We start from the raw sequence: 25824 nt of genomic DNA on the forward strand, positions 1-25824 counted from the left end.
CGTACGTCTTTGCCCTTAACTTCTGCCAGGTCTGCAGCAGGGTAAACAGAAGAACAAAGGTAAGTCTTCCCTGAGATGGGAGTCGGGGCAGAAACTTTGCCTTCATTAAGGAAACTTGACTGAATGAAGATTGGGGCAATTCTGTTCATCCGTCCTAGGCCATCAAACAGCTTTGTGTTTTACTGTCAAATGGACTTATTCATCAGAAATGTGTTAGCCATAATTTCATGACAACACATTGTTATGAATAATAAATTCTGAAGGAAAGTCTGTTTATTTTTTCCTCCGAGAAACAAAGAGTACTAAAAACAAAATGGTCTTTGTAATTTGTACCTACAGGTAACTCCCTGAGCTGAAATAATGTGGTTTCACTGAAGCACTGCAAATCAGTTAGATATCTTTGGGGAAATTGAAAGAAAACTAAATATTTAAAAATCAATGTATTCAACCTTGCTTTATGAGCAAGGTCTCTAGGCCTTAGTCTCATAATAATAATCATGAGGTAAGGTCTCTAGGCCTTAGTCTCATAGTAATAATTTAAATTGAAATAATAAAATACCAATTTTCACAAAAATATAAAAATGGCATTAGTAATAAATAATACTAATATTATTACTATTTAAATGGCATTGATAATAATCATAGTTTTTATTTTAATTAATTAAAATTAATTAAATTAATCATGCCCGGTTAATTTTTGTATTTTTTCTAGAGATGGGGTTTCAGCATATTGGCCAGGCTGTTCTCGAACCCCTAACCTCAAGTGATCCACCTGCCTCAGCATCCCAAAATGCTGAGATTACAGGCATGAGCCAGTGTGCCTGACCTCTTGTTATTTTAAATACCATTTGAATAAAGCTCTCTAGTTTGCAATGGCTTTTCTTACTTAGTAGGTAGAACCAAGGTCTTTTTTTGCTACTTGACTGCTCTTGAAACCCACTAGAACAGTAAAAATAATGCTTGCTTTTTTCCCACAAAGGGCAGAATGAGGACCAAGGACCTCAGATTAAAATGACAGCTGCAGAAATTGAGGTTGAACAGCAAGGCGGGGTGAGGAGTGTTTTTGTTACAGGAAAACCAGATGTGATTTTTGGGAGACTTTCGTGTTTGAAAACACAGAGCAGAGTGAGGTGGAACAGAAGATGGTTGGAAGTTAAGAGACCTAGTTGATTTCTTGGACCTTACAAGTGTGAATTTAGGCAAATATCATCTTATCTCTAAGCTCTGTCAAAGAAGACAAACTTGGGGATGTTTAAGATTCTTTCTGACACCTAAGAAATTGTATACATACCAACCCATACCACTAGTCCTACCTGCCTTTAGGGTTAGGATGGACACTTCTTCCAGGCAGGCCACATCCGCAAATCCTCATACCCCGTGTACCGCAAAGCAGGCCTTCTGGAAAGATCTGATCAGTTCAATTGTTTGTAGTAACAAAAGCCAGGAAACAAGCTAAGTGTTCTTTAGAAGGGGACTGCTAAAAAAAAAAAAAAAGAAAGAAAGAAAACCATTGGCTGGGCGTGGTGGCTCATGTCTGTATTCCCAGCACTTTGGGAGGCTGAGGCAGGCAGATCACTTGAGGTCAGGGGTTCGAGACCAGCCTGGGAAACATGGTGAAACCCTGTCTCTACTAAAAATACAAAAATGAGCTGGATGTGGTAGCATGTGTCTGTAATCTACTTGGGAGGCTGATTTAGGAGAAAATACTTGAACATGGGAGACGGTGGCTGCAGTGAACCGAGATTACGCCATTGCACTCCAGCCTGGGTGACAGAGTGAGACTCCACCTCAAAAACAAACCCCCCAAACAAAAAATTTTTAAAAAAGCTAATAACCTCCATACAGTGGATGAGGAAGATCTATAGTTATAAACGTGGAATGGTCACCTGAATTTATTGTTAGAGAAAAAGGATGAGGTGAAGAATGATGTGTGTACTCTGGAACTTTACTGTATAACATAAACTAGGGCCCATATGTATTTGTGTAGATTTCCTTGCATATGCATAGAATAGAATATCTCTTATAGGATTCACAAGAAACTGGTTACAGTGATAATCTCTGAGCAGAGGAGAAAATGAAGGAACGGGAGTCAGAGTTGAGAGGAAGACTTATTGCATGAATGTTTGCTTATATGTTTTAAAAAATAAACACACATTTATTTCAAACTATTGAGACATGTTTAGGTTTTTGTATTTTGTATATGTGCATATATATGGAAAGAGGTGAAGGGAGAGCATGAATCTTAGAATTAAATATACATATATATGTGTGTGTGTATGTATGTATATATACATATACATATATATATATAATATTTATTTATTTATTTGAACTCTGGCTTCACTGTTCTGCAGTGTGACCTTGGCCACGGCTATGATATTCTCTAAGGTTGCCTTTCTCCTGTTGTAAAATAGGATGAGAACATCTCCCTTTCCTGGCGTGTGTGTGTGCAGCAGATTGTTGCAATCACTTGTAAGTGAGTTTCCCCACTGCATTCCTCATGAAATTAAAAATCTCAATTTCTCTTTTTTCCAGCTTCATTCGGATATTGACTCTGGTGATGGGAACATCAAATACATTCTCTCAGGTGAAGGAGCTGGAACCATTTTCGTGATTGATGACAAATCAGGGAACATTCATGCCACCAAGACGTTAGATCGAGAAGAGAGAGCCCAGTACACGCTGATGGCTCAGGCGGTGGACAGGGACACCAACCGGCCACTGGAGCCACCATCAGAATTCATTGTCAAGGTCCAGGACATTAATGACAACCCTCCGGAATTCCTGCATGAGACCTATCATGCCAACGTGCCCGAGAGGTCCAATGTGGGTGCGTACCGTGGGAGAGGCCTGCTCTGCTTCCAGGCCTGGTGTCTCTGTGGTGGGTGGGCTGAAGCCCGTTCTTCCAAATCAGGAGGTAGAGCTTCTTCTGTATCTTTTATGGCAAAATAACAAAAGGAACAAAAATTCTTTTGTTCCTCTGTAAAATGGGAATAACAATTTCTAGTCTTGTAGGAATAGAGCTAATGCACATTCAGTCACTAGGGCATATTGATGTCTAATAGGTAATGACAATGGCAATATTTGTTGCCTGTAGACACTGTGCTAATTAATGACTTACATGCACTATTTTATTTAGTTTTTGCAATGATTAATCTTTACAGTAGGGTAATTCCAACTCACCATATTTCACAGATAGGAAACCCACGCCAGAAACAAGTTAACTAATTTCTTTAGGGACATTTGTGCAATTAAATGGATCTAAAATGCACATTTAGCCACAGCAGTATGTCACCATGTATTAATTCAGAAGTAGGTATATCTTTGCAACATGCTTGAAGACATATTAAGTTGCTAAAGGATAATTTTTTGAAAGATTTCTTCAAAGAATTAGCCACCTTCTGGCAATAGCTTTCTTTATAACATGCACATAATGAAACATTTATATAATGTTTCTTTTGAGAAACATTCCTCATATTAAGAAAGGTTTGTCTTTCAAACAGTGAGTAGAACTGTTCTAATCAGGGAGTGTGTCTGCTTAAAAGAGTCTTAGAGCTCAAATGAATTCAGGATCGTTTTACAGACGAGAAAACCCAGCACCCAGTACAGGAAATCAACCTGCTTAAGAAAGGTAGGTTTGACTTTAGAACGCTAGGATCCTTCCACTGTGCATACAGAGCTTTTTATGCCAGAAACTGGTGTATTCTTTCTCCACGGGGAAAAGTCAGGTACTTATCAAAAGCCAGTCTGAGCCATTTCCCACCTTCGTCTCTTCCATTTTCCCTGCCCAGTCCTGTAGCCTCTTGGCATTTAGCATGTGTATTATAATGAGAAACAACAAATATCAAATAAATCCATATAGAGGGAACAGCAGTGTCAGCAACTGAGTGTCAGGGGTCGGGATGGGGTGGAAAGTCAAGTCATCAAAATATATAATCCGGGGAAATTTTCATCATTATTCTCACCTTTGCGGGCTCATTGATGTTTAGGTATAACATTCAGGCTTTCTTTTTTTTTTTTTTTTTTTTTTTTAGTTTTATTTTTTTTTTTTGTTTTTGGGGTAAATTATTCGGGTTTTTTTTTTTTTTTTTTTTTTTTTTTTAAGTTTCAATTTTTATTTTAGATTCGGGGGTACATGTGCAGGTTTATTTTATTTTATTTTATTTTATTTTATTTTATTTTATTTTATTTTATTTTATTTTATTTTGAGACAGAGTCTCCATCTGTTACCCAGGCTGGAGTGCAGTGATGCTATCTCGGCTCACTACAACCTCTGTCTCCCGGGTTCAAGCAAATCTCCTGCCTCAGCCTTCCGAGTAGCTGGGATTACAGGTGCGCACCACCATGCCCGGCTAATTTTTGTGTGTGTGTGTGTGTTTTTAGTACAGATGGGGTTTCACCATGTTGGTCAGGCTGGTCTTGAACTCCTGACCTCAAGTGATCTGCCCACCTCAGCGTCCCAAAGTGCTGGGATTACAGATGTGAGCCATCGTGCCCAGCCCATGTGCAGGTTTATTGAGTGAATATACATGAATATACTGTGTAACACTGAGGTTTGTGGTATGGATGACCCCATCACTCAGGTAGTGAACAGAGTACCCAATAGATTTCAGCAGTTGCCCTCTCGCCCCACTCTAGTAATCCCATGTTTATTATGCCCACTGAGTCAATATTGGGTCCGTTTATACCCAATGCTTAGCCTCCAGTTATAAATGAAAGCATGTGGTATTTGGTTTTCTGTTCCTGTGTTAATTTGCTTAGGATAATGGCCTCCAGCTGCATCCGTGTTGCTGCAAAGGCATGATATTATTCATGCCACCATGCATAGTATTCCAGGGTGTGTGTGTGTATATATATATATATATACACACCACATATTTTTTATCCAATCCACTGTTGATGGACACCTTGGTTGACTCCATGTCTTCGCTATTGTGAATAGTGCTGCAATAAATATACAAGGGCAGGCGTTTTTCTTGTAGAACAATTTATTTTCCTTTGGGTCTATAAAGAGTAATGGGATTGTTGGGTTGAATTGTAACTTTTTTTTTTTTTCCTGAGATAGAATCTCGCTCTGTTGCCCAGGCTACAGTGCAGTGGCACGATCATGGCTCACTGCAATCTCTGCCTCCTGGGTTCAAGCAATTCTCCTGCCTCAGTCTCCTGAGTAGCTGGGATTACAGGTGCCCACCACCACACTGGCTAGTTTTTTTGTATTTTTAGTACACAAGGGGCTTTGCCATGTTGGCCAGGCTGATCTGAACTCCTGACCTCAGGTGATCCACTCACCTCGTCCTCCCAAAGTGCTAGGATTATAGGCATGAGCCACCGCGCCCAGCCTTTAATTGTAATTGTTTTATTTGAGACTTTTCCAAATTGCTTTTCAGAGTGAACTAATGTACATTCCAACCAACAATGTATATGTGTTCCCTTTTCTCCACATCCTCACCAGCATGTTATTTTTGACTTTTTAATCACAGCTGTTCTAACTAGTGTGAGATGGTATCTCATTATTGGTTTGATTTACATTTCTCTGATGTTTAGTGACGACCAATTTTTTTTTTATGTTTGTTAGCCATTTGCATATCTTCTTTTGATAAGTGTCCATCCATGTCTTTTGCCCACTTTTTAATGACATTGTTTTTTTACTTGTTGAATGGTTTAAATTCCTTATAGATTCTGGATACTAGACCTTTGTTGGGTGTGTAGTTTGTGAATATTTTCTCCCATTCTGTAAGTTGTCTCTTTACTCTGTTGATAGTTTTCTTTGTTGTGCAGAAGCTCTTTAGTGTAATTAGGTCCTGCTTGTCAATTTTTATTTTTGTTGCAATTGCTTTTGAGAACCTAGTCATAAATTATCTCCCAAGGCCAATGTCCAGAATGGTGTTTCCTGGGGTGTTTCCCTAGGGCTTTTATAGTTTGAGGTCTTACATTTAAATCTTTAATTCACCTTAAGTTAATTTTTGTATATGGGGAAAGGTAGGGGTCCAGTTTCATTCTTCTGCATCAGGCTAGCCAGTTACCCCAGCATTATTTATTGATTAGGGAGTACTTTCCTCATTGCTTAATTTTGTCAACTTTGTTGATAATCAGGTGGCTGCAGGTGTGTGGCTTTATTTCTGAGTTCTCTATTCTGTTCCATTGGTCTGTGTGTCTGTCTTTGCACCAGCAACATGCTATTTTGGTTACTGTAGCCTGGTAGTATAGTTTGAAGTTGGGTAAGGTGATTCCTCCAACTTTGTTCATTTTGCTTAGGATTGCTTTGACTATTCGGGCTCTTTTTTGGTTCCATATGAGTTTTAGAACAGTTTTTTTTTTTTCTAATTCTGTGAAAAACGACGTTGGTAGTTTGATAGAAATAGCATTGAATCTGTAGATTGCTTTGGGCAGTGTAGCCATTTTAATGATATCAAGTGGGAAAACATTCTATGCTCATGGGTTGAAAGAATCAATACCATTGAAGGATCAATATTCCATTTGTTTGTATCATCTATGATTTCTTTCAGCAGTGTTTCGAAATTCTCCTTGTAGAGATAGTTCACCTCCTTGGTTAGATGTATTCCTAGGCATTTTATTGTTTTGTGGCTATTGTGAATTGCACTGTATTCTTGATTTGGCCCTCGGCTTGAGTGTTATTGATGTATAGAAATGCCATTGGTTTTTGTACCTTGATTTTGTATTCTGAAGCTTTACTGAGGTTGTTGATCAGTTCTAGGAACCTTTTGGCAGAGTCTTTAGAGTTTTCTAGGTATAGAATCGTATCATTAGTGAAGAAAGATAGTTTGACTTCTTCTTTTCCTATTTGGATGTCTTTTATTTCTTTCTCTTGCCTCATTGCTCTGATTAGGACTTCCAGTACTATGTTGAATAGGACTGGTGAGAGTGGGCATCCTTGTCTTATTCCTGCTCTGAAGGAGAATGTTTCCAGCTTTTGCTCATTCAGTGTGATGCTGGATGTGGCTTTGTCATGGATGGCTCTTATTATTTTGAGGACTCAGACATTGTATTACGGCATATGACAGTATAGTCTTTGTTGTCAGACAGTACTGTGAATCATGGCTGCACTCCTAATCAGCCATGCGAACCCAGGCAACCTGTTATAGCTTTCTAGGTTTTCATTTTGCCATCTATAAAATGAGGATAATATAAACTATGTTGAAGGTTAAATGAAATAGATGTGAAATACAAAACCATTGCAAAGGATGTAGCAGAGTTCTAGAAGGAAATTAAGCATTAAAAATTAATAATTTCCCTAGCCAAGCGATGATGGTATTTTCCTTTATAAATCTATCCTGCCTAGAATAGTGACTGACAAATGGGAAGAGCTCCAAAGAGGTTGTTTCTATGAAATAATGAATTATAGAAGAATAACTAGAAAAAAGTGAGATGTACAACACAGAAAAATCACTGACAACCCTATAAATTAAAGGTAGTGAGAGGCTGTGGAAAGTGGCTCCCTTGCCTCCCATGCAGAACCTTGCCCCTCTGCTGAAAATGTTACAGAATGAACTTGAGTTTTGTTGCGTGCTGGATTGGGGTTAGACTTTGGCAATTACTAACTTTGTGAAATAGATTACAAAGCTTCATATATCTCATATTCAATTTCTCAATATTACAGTGGATGTAAAAAATGCCCAGCAGAGGAATGCTGGCAAAATACATGGAATGTGCCCCCAAATCATGCTGGCACAGAGAAATTCGATAATTGCTGGTTTTCTTCTTCCAGCTCCCTTCTCCCTACTCTGAAGCCCAGCACGCCATGCCCCAGATACTTGCTATTTGTGACCAGCCAGGAACAAAAGTTGTTTTTAGGAAAAACAGAGCCCCATCTTTCTTCAGTTTTCTGGTTTCCCTTCATTCTGACCCATGAATGCTCCCCTTACCTCTCACTAGATGTCTACTGGTGATTTCTGTTACATGGCTACCAGACCAGCTACAGGTGGGAAGATGCAATTATCATGCCAGTAGGGAACAACATTCTGCTCAATATTTATGGCCATAAATTAATTGAATTGTAGTATTAGCAGCAATTTTATTACATGCAAAGCAACAATAAAGTGATGTATTTATTGTTCTGCTACAGATGGAAGATTGCACTCTGTCCTTTCATGAAAGCAATTTATCGTTAATTATCATTTATTATACTCTTTGGGAAGATTTTAATGTAATTATTTGATATACTGAACATTTCAAGTGCATGAGTTGTAAGATATGTTTGCAATGTTTGTAATATTATTTTAATCACCAACCAATGCAGGATGTACTATAAATACAGAAAGTTCATTTTTAAACTGTGGGCATTTTTATAGAGAAGGAAGGAAGGTTGGTTGGCTGGTTGCTTTGCATCTCAACTCCAGGAAAATGAGAGAATGTTGAATAATTGTGGTGCCTTCCTCAGGGTTAATTTTAAAATAAGACTTTGTAAACAAGAACATACCTTGAAAAGCTGAGAGGATGTTGCTAATTAATTTATTTCACTTTTAAGGAACGTCAGTAATCCAGGTGACAGCTTCAGATGCAGATGACCCCACTTACGGAAATAGCGCCAAGTTAGTGTACAGTATCCTCGAAGGACAGCCCTATTTTTCGGTGGAAGCACAGACAGGTACTGTGGAATGTCACTGTGACTGTGACACATGGTGAATAAGAAGTCCCAGGCCTGATCAGAACTTGTTCAATTATCTGTTTGATCAAATATGAAAAAGGAATAAAGAGGGCTACCCTACAGGGTTAGTGTGAGGATTAGATACTTGGCCTGTGCTTGGCACATAGTTAGCATACCGTGAAACATTTATTATTGTTTTTTTCATATTTCACGATGACCCAATAACAAATATAATCTAAAAACTCAACTTTAATGCCAGAAGTAAGACAGCAATAAGGACTAAGGCTTCCACAGTGCTCTCTATATTTCTCAGGTAACTGTTGCCATATCTACAGAGAGAAAAAGCTTCCAAATGTCTCCTAAAGATTTAAGTGAGCATGGCACACATGTGCCAATATCCAGCAATCATGTAGAATTCAGTTATTAATTTATCATTGTTTTCAGTGACAGGTGATAATAGTACATGCTTGTATGAGCATTGTATATATTTAACCCATTTGGTTCACTCTTTTACAAATTAATATTTACATTTTAATGTATTGCATGAAATATGCACCTCCTACTTTAAACGTAATATGCACCATCAAAACGTAATATGCATCATCAAAACATTTCCGTGAATTGTATGCAGCAATTGACTTAGAGAAGATTGTGCTGGAAGTCAAAAAGTATGAGTTTAGTCATGTATATCCATGCAATGGCCACTCAAATATTTCAGTCTTTAGGGTGTTTATATCTGAGAAGAATAAGGTTATTACTTGCATGTACAGGAAAACATAAATACAAATGTTGTATAGTAAGTTTTATGATTTGCTTGAAAAGACATAATGACGCTTCAGTATGGCTGCTTTTGGTTGTAATTATCATGTTGAAATGATTCTTGCCCAGGGCATGGGCTATTTTATTCAGCATTGCTTCCTCAGTGCTCAGAACTTTCTTGTCATAATGTTATAAACGAGTATCTGTGATGTTGCCTGCTCACCTGTCCAGGTATCATCAGAACAGCCCTACCCAACATGGACAGGGAGGCCAAGGAGGAGTACCACGTGGTGATCCAGGCCAAGGACATGGGTGGACATATGGGCGGACTCTCAGGGACAACCAAAGTGACGATCACACTGACCGATGTCAATGACAACCCACCAAAGTTTCCGCAGAGTAAGTAGGTGGGCTTGGTTTTCCCTTTTCCGTGGTGCCACAGCCAGCCCTCTGCCTCCTCTAACCTATTCCTGCTTTACTCCGGTATCAAAAAGAAAATCTAGAAAACGAGGGGCAGTTCGTATCATTCTTACAAAAACAAAACACAAAAACAAGACAATAACAGCAGTAACAATGTCGGGGAGTAGAGGTAGGAGGAGAATGAAAAGATGTAAAAAGTTCTACAACCCTGGAAACAAAACATTGTTTTTGCTAAGTATTTTGCTTGGTAGTCGTGATGCAATCTAGTAATTAATGAACCCTTTTCTGCCTCAGTGTCCCCATTTCTAACCTGGATATAACAGTACCTGAATCTGTTATCAATTACTATGTAACAAATTGCTGGAAAACAGTGGTATAAAATAATAATAATAATAATTTGTTTTTATCATGTGTCTGGAATTTGGGCAAGGCTTGGAGGAGACAGCGTGCCTCTGTTCCCCACAGCAACAGCTGGGGACAGCTCCACTGGGGTTGGAGGATTCACTTCCAAACCAGCTTACTTGCATGGTTGGCAAGTGTGTGTTGATTGCTGCTTCCTTTCTGTGTGGGCTGGTTTTGGAATGTGTGATTCCCAAGGGCACCAGGCAGAAACTGTGTTGCCTTTTGCTAACTAGCTTCAGAAGTCACATCGCATCGTTTCCACTGGAGTCTTCAGGCTGCAGAAATCTAAGTGGAGTTTATGTAGACTCCACCTTTCAATGGAAGACCTGTCAAAGTCATGTTGAAGGAAAAGCACATGGGATGGGAGATATTGTTTGGGCTATGTTTCGGAAAATGCCATCTTCCACAGTACCTAATTAATAGGATTACTGTTTGGACTAAAGGAGCTAGTGTAAAATCTTATAATGACAACTGTCTGTAAGTTGCCAAAAAATTCTAGCCATTGTTATCCGGGGGATTATGGCTGTTCCACAATGTTCATAAAATTGTGAAGGGAATTAAATGAAAAAAATGATTTTGAAAGGTTATTATTAATAATTGTAATTATAGCAACTACCATCATTTAATGAATAGTCACTGCTATTGTAAATCTCTGCAAGAGCTTACATTATACAGATAAGACTGGCTTCCATAAAAACTGCATAAGTTGCCCTAGAAATATGACAAAGTCAGAGTTTGAGCACAAGTTTGTCTCTGTATGTATAGATGTGTATGGATGGACAGTATGACTGTGGTGCTGCTGGTGCTGCTAATGCATGGGGGGTTCATCATGAAAGTGTCTCGTTAGAGCCTGTGAGCTTACTATCAGAGAAATGGAACATTTTGCAAATGAGATAACAAGGAAGGCAACTAAATGTGGCCCCAGGAAGGCACTGTGGTGACTCAAAGGAATTCAAAAACAAGAATCTACACAAGAATCTTTTGCCTGGCTGGGCACAAGTTCAGCATCCTCAATAAGCCTGAGGCTCATATAACATTCTAAGAGCTGCATGCTCCATTATCCACACTGTACGATTGTCTGGTGTGCTGGAAAAGAAAGGTCAAGCAGAATTATTAGCAGGCAGCCTTTACTGCCCTTGGTCATAGACAATCATGTAGAAAAGATACATTACTACTGTACTGGTTGTACTGGTTTCGCTGCCATGAACTTGAATGAGATTTGGAGAAAATCAGCATAGGACAGTTTTTTTAAACCTTCATATTAATTGCTAATTATCTACAAGGGACTCCCACTTCCCACTCGTCCTTTAATATAGAGGGCATGGTGAGATTAAATAGATTATGAATCCAAAAGAAAGTTGCAAAGCGAAATACTATCGATAAATATAGACAAAGTCTTGGAACTGATGAAATCTCTGTAAGGGGAAATTAAAACATAATGAACAGAAGTAACTTGCCCAAGACCACTTTGCTTGGAAATGATAGAGGCAAGATTTTCAACCCTGGCTTCTCTATATTGTGTCGCGCACAGACTATTAAATGTGAAAAGCAAATAAGATAATGTTGAATCTCAGCTACTTACTGAAAACCTTCCAGTGATTTCCCCAAGTTTAAACAAAACCTGAAACCCACAATGGTCTATTTTACGCAATTTGGCCTCCACTTCCCTACGTGCCCTTCTCTCTCACCGGAAGGCTGGAGTCACTCTCCTCCTGTTCCTCTGCAGGTTTCAGGATCTTCTCACCTTAGGGTATTTGCCACTTGCTAATCACCTGGCCTGTAGCTTTTATCCTGCAGATATTCACATCATTGTCTTCCTCAGTCTTTTTAGATTCCTTTTTCTAAAGAATGTCTTCTCCTACCACAGTACTCAAAATCAATCTCTGCCTCTTTCTGCTTCTCACCTACACATTATTAACACAAGCATGCACGTTCAATCACACTCATACACATACACAGACCTACTCACAAATAGCTCACATTCATACACACACTCACACTCTTACACAACAGATTCATGCCCACACGATCACTCAACAGCCACTCACACATTTAGCCCCTCACACACAATCATGCACTTACACACACACAACCACACATCCACTCTCAGAACCCTCACCCTTTTACCCTACTTTCTTTTCCTTTTTCAGTGCAGTGACATCAGAGTGTGTTTGCATTTGTTTTTATTTTTTCTCTTTAGTCTGCCTCATTAGGAGAGGAATCTTGACTGTTTTGTTTAGTAGTAAACGAAACAACCAAATAAAACAGTGTCCTGGCACTAGGCCAGTACCTCCATGTACAGTATTAGGCTCCCAATAAACATGAAATAAATATATAGGAGGGTCACACTGCAGGAAAGCTTTCTGGAGAAGGTAACACATGACCAACTTGTGAAGGAGGCAAGTTGTGAAGGAGGTGAAATAAGGGGAGTGTCAAATATAGAGTTAGACAGGGAGTGATGTTAAAGATAAAGTTTGCATTTTTAAAGTAAATATGGAGCTGTTGAAGGAAGGCTTTTAAACAGAATTTTTTTCCTGGGCTGTTGGCAATACCATAAGTGAGTCTTGGAGTTAACTCATGGACCATCCTGAAGACATGAAAAGAATCTTCAGCTATTTCGATAAATGAAGACATGCATGGTTCTCCCTCATTACCTGATGGGAAATGTAACACAGCATTGTTTTCCTCCCTTACATGTGGCAGGTGACCCCGGCATTTCACCTGGACCCAGATATTGCTTTATTACCCTTCATAGAACACATTCTTTTGACAAGCAGGCCATGTGGGATCTTCCTCCCCACATCCACTCACTTCTTTCATGTTTTCAGTCAATAGAAAGTTCAGTTTCAAATCCTTTGAGAAATTTATTGGGATTCAATGAAATCTAGTCTTGCAGCTGCCAAATAAAAGGGAAAATAAAAGTGAGTGTCTTCTTCTTCTAGGCGTATACCAGATGTCTGTGTCAGAAGCAGCCGTCCCTGGGGAGGAAGTAGGAAGAGTGAAAGCTAAAGACCCAGACATCGGAGAAAATGGCTTAGTCACATACAGTATTGTTGATGGAGATGGTATGGAATTGTTTGAAATCACAACGGACTATGAAACCCAGGAGGGGGTGATAAAGCTGAAAAAGGTGAGTTAGGGTAATGAATCAGATATGTCAGTGGTGTGACCTGCTCTGCCAAGGCAACACTGCAAGAAATGGGAGGCGACGGTTAAGAAATGAGAATTTGTGAAACCTGGGGCCGACCCTGCTTTGTAGTTGAGCTCTGAGCCCTGGAAGATCACAGAATTATATTCCTTTCTGTTACTGCGGAGAAGTTGACAAAAGGGGCTGGTGATACCTGCCTGAGATTGCTAGTGAGTTCTTAAATGTTTTCCGACGGAGGGAAGCACAGTTCTCTCATGGCGAGAAGGACAATGAAATAAATCTAGATTTTGAAGAAGCAGCCCTGAGCATGCATGGAATTGCCCCCTTAGCTCTGCCACACTGAATCTGTTAGATAGGCTGTTCAGAACTCTTCTTGTTTGAACATTCAAGGTTCACTGCATTGCTGGACCCTCTGTGAAACTTAAGTCAATTCTCTGCTTGCTTTTATCTCAAGTGAACCTGGAGAAGCAACAATAATGGACCTTCTCCCATAGTCAAATAGCCTGTGGACCTCCCTTCATAGTCAGGTAGTCTATGGACCTTCCCCCAGAGTCAGTCATCAAAAACATGTCTCTGGGATTAATTTATTACAAAGAGAAGGTTAGTGTTTCTTCTTTTTTACATTCACTCAACACTAACTACTGGCCAGACAGAGCACCAGCCTCTTACAAACATCATTTCATTCACTTTTCACAAAAACAAAAACAAACAAACAAAAGTATAAAGTAGGTAGTATTATCCCAATTGGCAAAGAGACCTCCACTTAATTTTGAGGAGATTAGGTATCAGACAAATGAAATCGTTTGACCCAGTCACTGTCACACAGCTCAGGCCTGCAGACCTGGAATTCACACCGTGGTTATTCTAGAACAACTTCCCTCTCAAGACATTTTGAAAACAGCTGGCCCAGAAAGCATTTGTAAAGGAGAGCCAGATAAGATTCACTTCCAAGTGGAGAAATAGTTCCCATACATTCTAAAATGGTTTCCCCCGTGATTTGCCATTTGAGAAATCAACACTTCTCCACCATGAAAGTGTATGGAGCATTAAATCAGAATTGGAGGATGGGATTACCTTGGTTTTAATCGAGCATTCATTTTCAACTTGGTTTTGTAGCATGCATATTAAACTCCTTAGTGTGGTGGAAAAGATTGGACTGTAACACTGATAGAAAGTTAATTTGAAGAATCAATAAAGAGGTCAGTAGCTAAAGAGGAGGCAAGGATGGACCAGTGGGGGAAGACTGGTCCTGAAAGGAATCTTTCAGGTGGGGGAGCAAGGAGTGACCTGTGCTAAGAAGCTGGCCTTTTACAACATTTTAAAGTGTGTTGGGGTTGGGGAAAATATTACGGGGCACAAAACAATGAGAAGGTAGGGAGTGACTGTTATAAAAAAATATAAAGAAAATGAAGGATATGGAAATTGGGGTGAAATTTGGATACTTGGAAAAGTCTACATTAATGGATGAATGGTAGGACCGAGGAAGCTTAATTATCAGCCACAGGGAGCCAGGGTAGTCATCACTAATTCCGGTTTCTCCTCTGGAAAAGTAGCTGTGCGAATTGTGTGTTGCCTAGAGCTGTCAACTTACTTCGTTAATTAATATTACTATCTCTTCTGCTTGACACTGACATATGAACATTGACATCAAAGATGCCTGCCTCCCATCCTTTGCTGTTCATGTAATTGGGTAGTTGGTTATGCTAAGGTTGTCACCTGTTTTCAGTGTATTCAGGGCATAAACACACACTGTATCTCTGAAATCCTGAAACATTTAAATCACCCCCATGGAACTCACACATCGCAAATGAGCTCTCTGCATATGATTAATTTGCACATTTGCCTCCAATTCAGTGTGTTTATTCTAGGCAAAGGAATAATCTTCTATAAAACACTGACGTTTAGGTTTCAAACAGTGTAAGATGTTATTTCATTTGTAAAAGAACATTTGCTCAAACTTGTAGCACAAAGTTCCAAATGTCCACCAGGGGAAAAAAAAGAAAAATTACAGAGGAATTTAACAGAGTAAAAATATGACTCCTTGTGAAAGTCGTTACATGCAATTTAATACCATAAAAGTCTATAGAGACATTATAGCACTATTTCTGCATTTTAAAGTCTTTTTTAGCTTAGTATTTTTATTTATTTCCTAATTTATTCACCCATTTTTCCACCAAGAGTTATTGAGTTCTTATTATTTGTCAGGCAGGCCCTTTGCCAGAGGCTAGAAATCTAAAGTTGAAGAGACAGAGTCCTGACCACAGGGAGTTCACAATTTAACAGGACAGTGAAGTGAAACAATAATTAAAACTCAGAGAGTTTTTTCAGCCTTAGTGGTGTTGACGTCTTGGGCTGGATAATTCTTTGTTGTAGGAGGCTGTTCTGTGCATTGTAGGATACTTGGTAGTATCTAGTATCCCAGGCTTCCCTCAATAAAGGTCATTAAGCACATGCTCTACCCCACCCCAATGTCCTGATAATAATAATAAAAATAATTGCTCTAGACATTGCCTAACATCCCTGGAGTAACTGGGAGCAAAATCACTCCCCAGTTGAAAATTGCCTGCAATAGTGTGATAAGACCTATGAACGTGGGTCATGAATGACTTCTTGAGGGGGCAGTTCTCAAGCTGAGTTTTGATAGATGAGGAGGAATTTGCTGGATAGTTAAGGACAGAAAAGGCAGAAATAATAACTCATGAAAGGCTAGTATCAATGGAAACAGGGCACATTTAAGAAGTTGCAATACCTTCAATCTTGAGAGTCTTAAGATAGATACAGTAAAGCCAATGAACAAACTTGTTAAAATTCAAGGGGGACATTACAAAGAATTGAAGAAGGTAGATGAGGTAGTGAGACGGTAGTGAAGGAGAAGAATTCAAGAAATAATTACTAGATAGAATCATTCATTTATTGAATATTTTAGAAAGCAATAAATCCCTCTTGCGTTCTGACTCTCTTAGTTTAATGGTGAACAGGGGAGAGAGAAATTACCCTTGGGGTATTTAGACAGTCTCTATGTCGTTAGCTGAGGAAGAACCGGGGTCAAATAAAGGTGAGGTTTTAGGTGGCTTCGTGGACTTAGAGGGGAAAATCCGATCTGTTCACGCAGCACCTTTGGCTGAATGGGAATCCCATCTACCTCAGAGAAATCACCGCACAGTGTCTATTTATTTTCAACCAAATAAACTCCTTGTAAAGCAGTGTCAGAGCAGAATTATAAGGCATTTTTAATATTCCCTGTTTTAATAAAACTGTTTTTATGTTTGATTTTTCTTTATATTCTTTGTCCGCACATATATAGATATGGATACATAACATTTAACACGGTTGCAATCAGAGGGTGATCTGATTTGTTAACTTAATGTCACATCATAAACATTTTACATGCTGTTATATAATGTACATAATCATTTTTAATGACTACATAACATCCCATCCTATTGACGAATCATTATTTCCTTAATAAAACCTCACAGTTGGATTTCGTGTTTTGTGTGTATATTTCCACAGATTAGATATAACCTTCTATTATATCTAACAAATATCATGCATTTTTGAATATTGTTTGTTTTGGTTTTCTGTTGAATTAATCCCTCAGGGAAGATTTTCAGAGGTGGGATTAGTAAAATAGGGGGTATTAAGATTTTTATGGCTTATGCAATGTGTTGCCTCATTTAGCTTTATTTCAACTACTCATAACATGGATATAAATGTTCACATGGGAAACTACCTCACATCTTTTTTGGAGGGAGGAAGGGAATAAATTGTAGGCAAATGTCTAAATGTTAAGCATCTATCAACCCCACTCCTCATTCAGTCAAAATAACGGATGCGTATGACCACTTGGTACAGTCATTCTTGCGTCCTGTGGGACAAAGATCAGCAAAGAGCAGTAAGACTCAGTAGACTTCTTAGGGATGCTCTCCTCCATTCCACTCCCACCCCCACCTCGCTGGGGAGGGAAATGAAGGGCTGCCAAAGGGCCACTAGGGGGCTACACAAATCTATCTGGGGCTGTTGAGGGGACTTCACAAGGCAATGAGGCTTGAACTGACTACCAGACTTGGAATCTCACCAAACTGGGAAAGGCCATCCCATATAAACCTCTGCAAAGGGCTGGAGAGCCTAGCTTGGGATGTGAAACTGCAACATGAGGATACTGTCCTCAACACCAACAAGGCTTCCCAGTGGGAAAATGGCTCCAGGTCCTTAGGCACATGCCTAAATCAAGTACAAAAGATTCTGCTGTAGTAAGATCAACAAACTATCTGATATTAGAAAATTTCCTGTTTTCTGATTATAAATTACCCAGTCTCAGAACTATCATATTCTAGTGTTTAATGCTGTCTAATGATTGAAGGGATTTTTTAGAAGTTGCAGCAATCTCGTATGTTCAGTCTATAAATATCATTCCTTTCTGCTGCTCAGTAACCTAGCCAAGGAGAAAGGAACTGCTGAGTCCCAGGATGATGGAAAGGCTGGGGGCAGATTTAGATTTAGAAAAAGGTAGTGTTTCCTGACTCTGGGAAGAGGGAGGTAGGAAGATGATAGAAAAAGTATCAAGGCTATTGAACATGTTTAACCCTGTTGAAACTGGGATCATCAGCCTTAATGTGGAGTACTGCAAAATTAGATCAGGAATCAGCCCCGTGACTGTATGGCCATTCAGAATAAGCGTTTGCCAGGCAAATGACAACAGCATGGCAGGCAGATGCTCGCCTTAGAAGATGAAACTCTTTCCAAACATTTGGTAGTTCAGCAACATCCAGAGCACTAATTAGAAAGTTGTTTCCTAGGCAGCAGGGCTTGTTTCTCTGCTACAATGTTATTTTCCATCCTTTGCTGACTGATTCACTGTAACTCCTCTCATTCAAAATTAAGCAGTGTTTACCATCAATTTCCCTATAACTACAGCCATTCAAATGCTACGACTCATTTTTTCTTTCATATTCGTGTAAAATTTTACTGCTTACATTTGTTTTTCTTTAAGTAGACCATCTTTAATATATATGCATTTTTTTTTAAAAAAAAAGGAAGCATTTTAAAAAAGGAAACATTTCCCTCATTATCTTGTCGCTTGCCAAAAATAGAAGGTAACTTAAAAATAAATGCAATCAAACCAAAACGATGCCATTACATTCTAGCTAGAGTTGTATCATAATAACTCACAAAAGAGATTGCGAAACAGAGCAGATATGTTAAAATGGTGTTCTACTTGGTGTGTCAAGGATTTAAAGACTTGGAAAATAAATAATTATCTCAGTATGTAAGTTAATATCATTTGACAACCTCACCTATCAAATTACCTATAAACCACCATATGTCATCTTATGGGCCACTGCTGGTAAGAGTCCCAGACATTGGGAAACAGAACGTGGTCAGAAACTTTCAACATGAAGCTTTCAATATGATCAAGCTGGATGGTTGCGGGTGGGAGAGGTATGAACCAGTCATCAAAAAGGACATGGTTTTTGGCTGAAATTCAGTGGGTATTTTTGTTACCAAGATTCTTACTTTTCAGAATGAGGTACCAAATGTATTTTTGTAGTGTTTTAATTCCCTTCCTTAGGTAATTCTTAGTGACTTATTTGGGCAACACTAGTGTTGCTATATAGAATAAGGTTCACTTTAGATGACATGGTCTTTCTGTGTCTGTCGTGCTCTTAGAATGACCCATTAGGCACATTCTAAGTTTCAGCAATTGATTTGTGTGATTTTTCTGACCAAATGGCTCAGGAAATTTGATATTGAGTAGACTCTGATTTTCTCCCTTTGAGGAACTATTCACTCTTCCCTATAAAACAGTCAGGTCTTTCTCTTCCATTATTCTTTCAAGGAATTGGTTGTCAATCTTCTCTTCATTCTTGCCAGCCTGTAGATTTTGAAACCAAACGAGCCTATAGCTTGAAGGTGGAGGCAGCCAACGTGCACATCGACCCGAAGTTTATCAGCAATGGCCCCTTCAAGGACACTGTGACCGTCAAGATCGCAGTAGAAGATGCTGACGAGCCCCCTATGTTCTTGGCCCCAAGTTACATCCATGAAGTCCAAGAAAATGCAGCTGCTGGCACCGTGGTTGGGAGAGTGCATGCCAAAGACCCTGATGCTGCCAACAGCCCAATAAGGTACAGACGGATTTACTTTTAAGAGCTTGGATGGGGAATTTTAAAGTCAAGAGGTTCTGGAAAAGCCCTGTAGGGACCACATGCTTCAATTTCAAAAAGGGTCCAAGTTTATCAGGTTCAATAGAATGTAAACAAGATTACGATTTAGAAGACATGAGCTCTCCTTCACCTCTGTTCCTGACTTTTTGGATAAGATTGTTCAAGCTCCATGACTTTGCTCTGGAGCAGATTCCCCCAGACGTGCTAAGTGACAGAGCCCTGAGCTGGGCCTCTCTGCCTCAGGGGACTGTGGGGAAGTACAAATAATTATTGTGAAATAATTATAGTAATTGCAATTTATTAAATACCTTCCCATTCTCCGGTTACTCTGTGAGGAGGTTAGCTATGTGATCTAATCAATCCCCTCAACTTAATTGATACATAAATTGTTATTCCTTCAAATGAGAGGAAACTGGAGGCACTGCAAGACAAAGTGACTTTCCTGGAATGACGCAGCCATTGAGCAGGAGGCAAGGAAAGTCAGCTCTGTCTAACTGCTGCTGAATACTTTGTAAGAGTAGTAAAGTGTCCAAATACATTTCGGGTGCTTTTATTATTATGAATACTTTTTTGTGACAAAAAATGTGATCCAGAACTGTGGCTTGGCACCGTGGCTCACATCTGTAATCCCTTCATTTTGGGAAGGCTAAGGCAGGTGGAATCACCTCAGGTCAGGAGTTCGAGACCAGCCTTGATAACGTGGTGAAACCCTGCCTCTACTGAAAATACAAAATTTAGCTGCGCATGGTGGTGTGCACCTGTAATTCCAGCCCCTTGGGAGGCTTAGGTAGGACAGTCACTTGAATTCGGGAGGCAGAGGTTGCAGTAAGCCGAGATCAAGCCACTGCATTCTAGCCCAGGTGACAGAGTGAGACCCTGTCTCAAAAAAAAAAAAAAAAAAAAGAAAGAAAAAGAAAAGTGATCCAGAGCTCTGCTTCTCCGCTCTCCTCTTCATCCTGAGGTAATGACTGATGAAGCTAACGGTGAAGATGAGAGGGTGATGAGAAGGAGGTGGAGAAGGGGCTTGAATCACACATTTATAGAGTGGAAGTTGATAGTGCCCTGAAACTTCCCCTGGACCGGATTCTAGCCGGGGTTTCTTTTTTTCCCACAGCCACTCCCCTCATTTCCTTCTTGCTTGGATTTCTTTATGTACCTCCACAGGGTCTCCCAGCCCTCAGTCTTTCATTTACTTCTCCGCGTGAATCCTGACTCTGCAACCAGAGCGACCCTCATACAATGCACATTCAAACATCACATCTTACCTTAGTTAAAACACAAGAAAAAAATTAATGATTAAATGGTTCCCTGTTGTCTCCCTTTTCAAAATAATCTAACCTCATTCACTCAGTTTAAAAAGTTTCTTTGCACCCCTCTACCTCCATCTCATTCTTTGAAGCTCTCCTGCTCTCCCCTAATCCCTGGACTTGACATGTTCCTCCTTCTAGCTGGTAGCACTTGCCTTTCCAAGTTGCCACATTGGACTCATTTTCTCCATCTCCACTTAGGTGTTACCTCCTGTAGGAATTCTTCCAGGGCTCCCTAGAGATGGATCGGATGTCCTTCCACTAGCTCCTCTCTAGCTCACCCGCCAGGCTACATCACAGGGACACTTAGGTTATGCAATGTCCTCACTAGAGGAGAGTCTTAAAGAGCTCGATGTCTGTGTAGTTTAGGCCTTGACAAACTATAGCCCATAGGCCAAACCTGGCTGCCATTTGCTTTTCTCTCTCTCTCTTTTTTATTTTTTCTGTGGTGAAAAAAATTTACATATCATGAAGCATGAACTTTACCTGTTCAACTTGTACACTGTGTTGGTTTTTAGTATATTTCATGAAGATGTTCCACCATTACCACTGTCTAATTCCAGAATATTTTTATTGTTCTCCCCGCCAAAGAAATCCCATGTCCATTAGCAGTCACTCCCTGTTTCTCCTTCTCCCCAGTCTCCTGTAACAACTAACTTATTCTGTGTCTGTATGTTTGCCCATTCTGGACCTTTCATATAAATGGAATAATACAACATGTGGTTTTCTGTAACTGAACTTTTGCATGTAGCATAATGATTTTGAGGTTCATTCATGTTGCAGAGTGCATCACTAATTCATTTCCTTTTATTGCTGAGTAATTTTTCATTGTATGGGTGCACCACATTTTATTTGCTCATTTATCATTTGGATGCGTGTTTGAGTTGCTTCCAATCTTGGCTGTGACAGATAATGCTGAATATTCCTGGACATGTGTTAGCCTAAACATGTTTTCGTCTTTCCTGGGCATATACCTAGGAGTAGAATTACTGGATTATATGGTAGCTCTGTGTTTAACTTTCTGAGGAGCTGCCAAAGTGTTTTCCACAGTAGCTGTACTATTTTACTTTGTTATCAATAATATATGAGAATTCTAATTTCTCCATATTCTCACCAACACTTTTTTGCCTTTTTTGATTATAGCTATCATAATGGGTGTGAAATGATATGTCATTATAGTTTTGATTTGTATTTCCGTAGTGACTAGTGATATCAAGCATCTTTTATTTATTTATTTACTCATTTATTTATTTATTTACTATTGAGACATAGTCTCTCTCTGTCGCCCAGGCTGGAGTGCAGTGGCACGATCTCAGCTCAGTCCCATGTATGCTTCCCAGGCTCAAGTGAGTCTTGTACTTCAACCTCCCAAGTAGCTGGGACTACAGGTGTGCACCACCAGGCCCAGTTATTTTTTTATTTTTTAATAGAGACAGGATTTTGCCATGTTGGTCACGCTGATCTCAAATTCCTGGCCTCAAGTGATCCACCCACCTCTGCCTTCCAAAGTGCTGGGATTACACGCATGAGCCACTGCACCTGGCCTGAGCCTCTTTTTATGTGCTTATTAGCCATAAAAAATCCAATTATGAAATGGGCAAAATACTTGAATAGATATCTTCTTAGGATAAATATCTATTCAAGTATTTTGCCCATTTCATAATTGGATTTTGTTTTATTGTTGAGTTGTAAGAGCTGTTTACATATTCTGAACGGTAGGAACTTATTAGATGTATGATTTGCAATTTTTTTTCTCATTCCATGGGATATCTTTTCCATTTCTTAATAGTGTCATCTGAGGCACTACAGGTTTTAATTTTTATGAATTCCAGTGGGTCTATTCTTTTTCTTTTAAATGTCTATAATGAAATAATTGTCTAATCTAAAGTCATGAATGATTTACACATTTTTTAAAAAATAAACTTTATGGTTTTAGCTTTCACATTTAGATTTTTATCAGTTGTGAGCATACTTTTATATATGTTGTCAGGAAGGGGTCCAACTTTATTATTTTGCATGTGTGTATCCAATTATTCCAGCACTATGTGTTGAAAAGACTATTTTTTCTTAATTGAACGGTCTTGGCACTCATGTTGAAAATTGACCATTCGTAGTCATAGAAACCAGGTTTGCTTCTGTACTCTTGATTACATTCCATTAATTATATGTCTATCCATACGGCAGTACCACATAGCCTTCATCACCATAACTTTGTACTATGTTTTGAAATCAGAAACTGTGGATTCTTCATCTTTTTTCTCACCACCTATTTTTGTAGGTAATGTTATATGGGAAGACAGTCACATCATTTGTTTGCATATTACCTACGTCTTCTTTCCTGCTGCAAGGGCAGAGTTGAGTAGTTGAGACAGGGATTCTAATTCCTGCACAAACTAAGCATTTGCTGGCTGGCCCTTTGCAGAACATGTTTGCTGACCCCTGTTCTAGATCATCACTGCACCTTCCACCAAACAGAGTACATGGCCCAAAGTTGATGTCTAGCAAATATTTATTGAGTAAATAAATAAAATAACTCCTGATTTGGCTTAGAAGGTCAAGCTCACAGTTTTTGAGTGTAAAACAGGAAGCGTGATAGAAGTGATGACATCTTATTCACACATTTATCTGACAAATCTTCATTGAGCACACACTGGGGGTTCCCAGTATACTTAAGGAGGCAGACACTTAAGAAAAAGTAAATGGATCTAAATATGAAAACAAATTACATGGACAATGGAGTTTGTCCATTTATATCAAAGAAAATAGTGGCAGGGAAGAAGGAATTCCCAACTCTAAGTGATGTTGGGTTGCTTTTGGATCTTTGAACATTGATTCTTCTGAGGAAAAGAGAGATAATTAATATTTACTGAGCATCTTTTCAGCCTCGTACAACAGGTTTTACAAACTTATTTCAGTCAGTTCTCACTGACATCCTTTGCGGCTATGGCTTCTCTAGAATTGAATAGGTGGGAAGACTGAGGCTCGGAGCAATGATGGGACTTCTCTAAAATCGCATGGACGGTCAGTGTCGAACATTGGATTTTAGCCCAGCTCTGTCTTGAGTTCATTTTGAGCTTTTTACTTTAACCCAGCAGCCACTAATGGAAAGATTTCCCAAGAAGGTTTGATTACTATATTCTCTTTGTGCAGAAAGATACATTAAATAATGACTATGGACCCTTCTAACACCTTTAAACTACTTAAAAATCTTCACAGTGTGAATTTTAAATGAGTTATCTTTGGCCTAGAATATCGAGGTGCATTAGAAACTTTTTAGAAGAGCAGTGACTGTGACGTAAAAACACTTACTCATTTGCTCTGCACCTCATTGTCTCCAAGGATTCACATCTGCAATTGGTTATTTGGGTCATGTTTTCAAATGGTAGCTATTCTGTGCATGTAGGCAATTTCCATGTCTATAATTATCCAAGGTGCTCAATACCACACTCGAACCAACCCTCTACTTCTACCTACTTAGGTCTTTGTTCTTTAGAAATGTCAGACAAATTATAGGAGAATATTCAAAGCTTTTTTGTTTGTTTTTGAGACAGGGTCTCACTCTTTCACCCAGCCTGGAGTGCAGTGGCGTCATCATGGCTCACTACAGACTTGAGCTCCCTAGGCTCAGGTGATCCTCCCACATCAGCCTCCCAAGTAACTGGGACAGCAGGTGCATGCCACTGTGCCTGCCTAATTTTTTGTTTTGTTTTGTTTTTGTAGAGAGGGGGTTCTCACTATGTTGCCCATGCTGGTCTCAAACTCCTGGGCTTAAGTGATCCTCCTGGCTCAGCCTCCCAAAATGCTGGGATTTCAGGCATGAACCATTGCACCTAGTCTGTTCAAAACTTTTTTGTTTGCTTGTTTGTTGGTTGGTTGGTTGGTTGGTTGGTTTTTGGAGACCGAGTCTCACTCTGTTACCCAGGCTGGAGTGCAGTGGTGCGATCCCAGCTCACTGCAGCCTCTGCCTCCTGGGTTCAAGCAAGTAGCTGGGATTACAGGCATGTGCCACCATGGCCAGCTAATTTTGTATATTTAGTAGAGACAGGTTTCACCATGTTAGCCAGGCTGATCTCAAACTCCCAACCTCTGGTGATCCACCCTCCTTGGCCTCCCAAAGTGCTGGGATTATAGGCATGAGCCATTGCGCCAGGCCTCAAAACTTTTTATCTAATGGGTCTTTTATCCTCCCTACCTAATTTCCTGGTTGTTTCTCTTCACCTTTGTGGAAATTTGTGTCCTTGGACATATAATGGAGGCCTTGCAATATCACCCTAACTCTTAACTTTTTGGACATTCTGCAGATCTTTTTTTCTCAGATTGTAGCATTAGACACATTTTTGTTTACAATTCCCTTTCTAAAACATTCTTTCCCTTTAGTTTTCTTGGCACTAACCTCTTATGCCTCAGATAACACTGTACCTGATGTCTTCACTAGTCTTTGATCCCTCTCCAGGCATTGACTTGGTCCTTTTTCTCTCTGTGTCCACTCACCTATGGGGTTTTACCCAAGTGGTAATTGACCTAAGTTGATGCTTCAGATTTCCTGCCCCTAGGCTGATCTTTCTCCCCGACTCTAATTCTGCATTTATGATACTGTCTGTTGTGTACTTTCACCCATTTGCTTTTTCTTTCACTGGCTTACTCATTTATCCAAGATATATTTTTGATTTTATAATTATTGTGACATACTTTAAAACAAAAACAGCTGTTTCCACCCTTGACTTCCTGAAGCCTACAATAGAGTTGAGTCTTTGCTCTCTGAGCATTTTGACATATCCTTAATTAAATGTCAACCTTTCCTCCCTGGTAATTAACTTTTTTTTTCTTTTTTCTTTTTAATTTTTTAAATAATTTCAACATTTATTTTTGATTCGGGGGTATATGTGTAGGTTTGTTAATGGTTATATTGTGTAGTGCTGAGGTTGGGGATATGCTTGATCCTGTCTCATTACAGGACATATATCCAAAGGAAAATCAATTTTATGAATATTTATGTAAAAATATATATCCAGAGGA

The 25824-nt window shown here is 39.3% G+C and overlaps 1 protein-coding gene across 4 annotated transcripts in view; it reads left to right on the top strand.

The window, feature by feature from the left end:
• The window catches only part of CDH11 (cadherin 11), a 174347-nt gene that overhangs the window by 120195 nt on the left and 28328 nt on the right, over nt 1–25824 (top strand). For all 4 annotated transcript variants that reach the window (XM_003916982.4, XM_021932051.2, XM_021932050.2 and 1 more), the window contains exons 4-8: nt 2536–2830; nt 8486–8605; nt 9596–9763; nt 13129–13316; nt 19209–19462. In XM_003916982.4, the coding sequence (XP_003917031.1) occupies nt 2536–2830; nt 8486–8605; nt 9596–9763; nt 13129–13316; nt 19209–19462 (1025 nt within the window). The remainder of the gene's footprint in view (nt 1–2535; nt 2831–8485; nt 8606–9595; nt 9764–13128; nt 13317–19208; nt 19463–25824) is intronic.

The sequence above is a fragment of the Papio anubis genome, chromosome 18 (genome assembly GCF_008728515.1).
Source record: "Papio anubis isolate 15944 chromosome 18, Panubis1.0, whole genome shotgun sequence".
In the NCBI taxonomy this organism is placed as follows: Eukaryota; Metazoa; Chordata; class Mammalia; order Primates; family Cercopithecidae; genus Papio; species Papio anubis.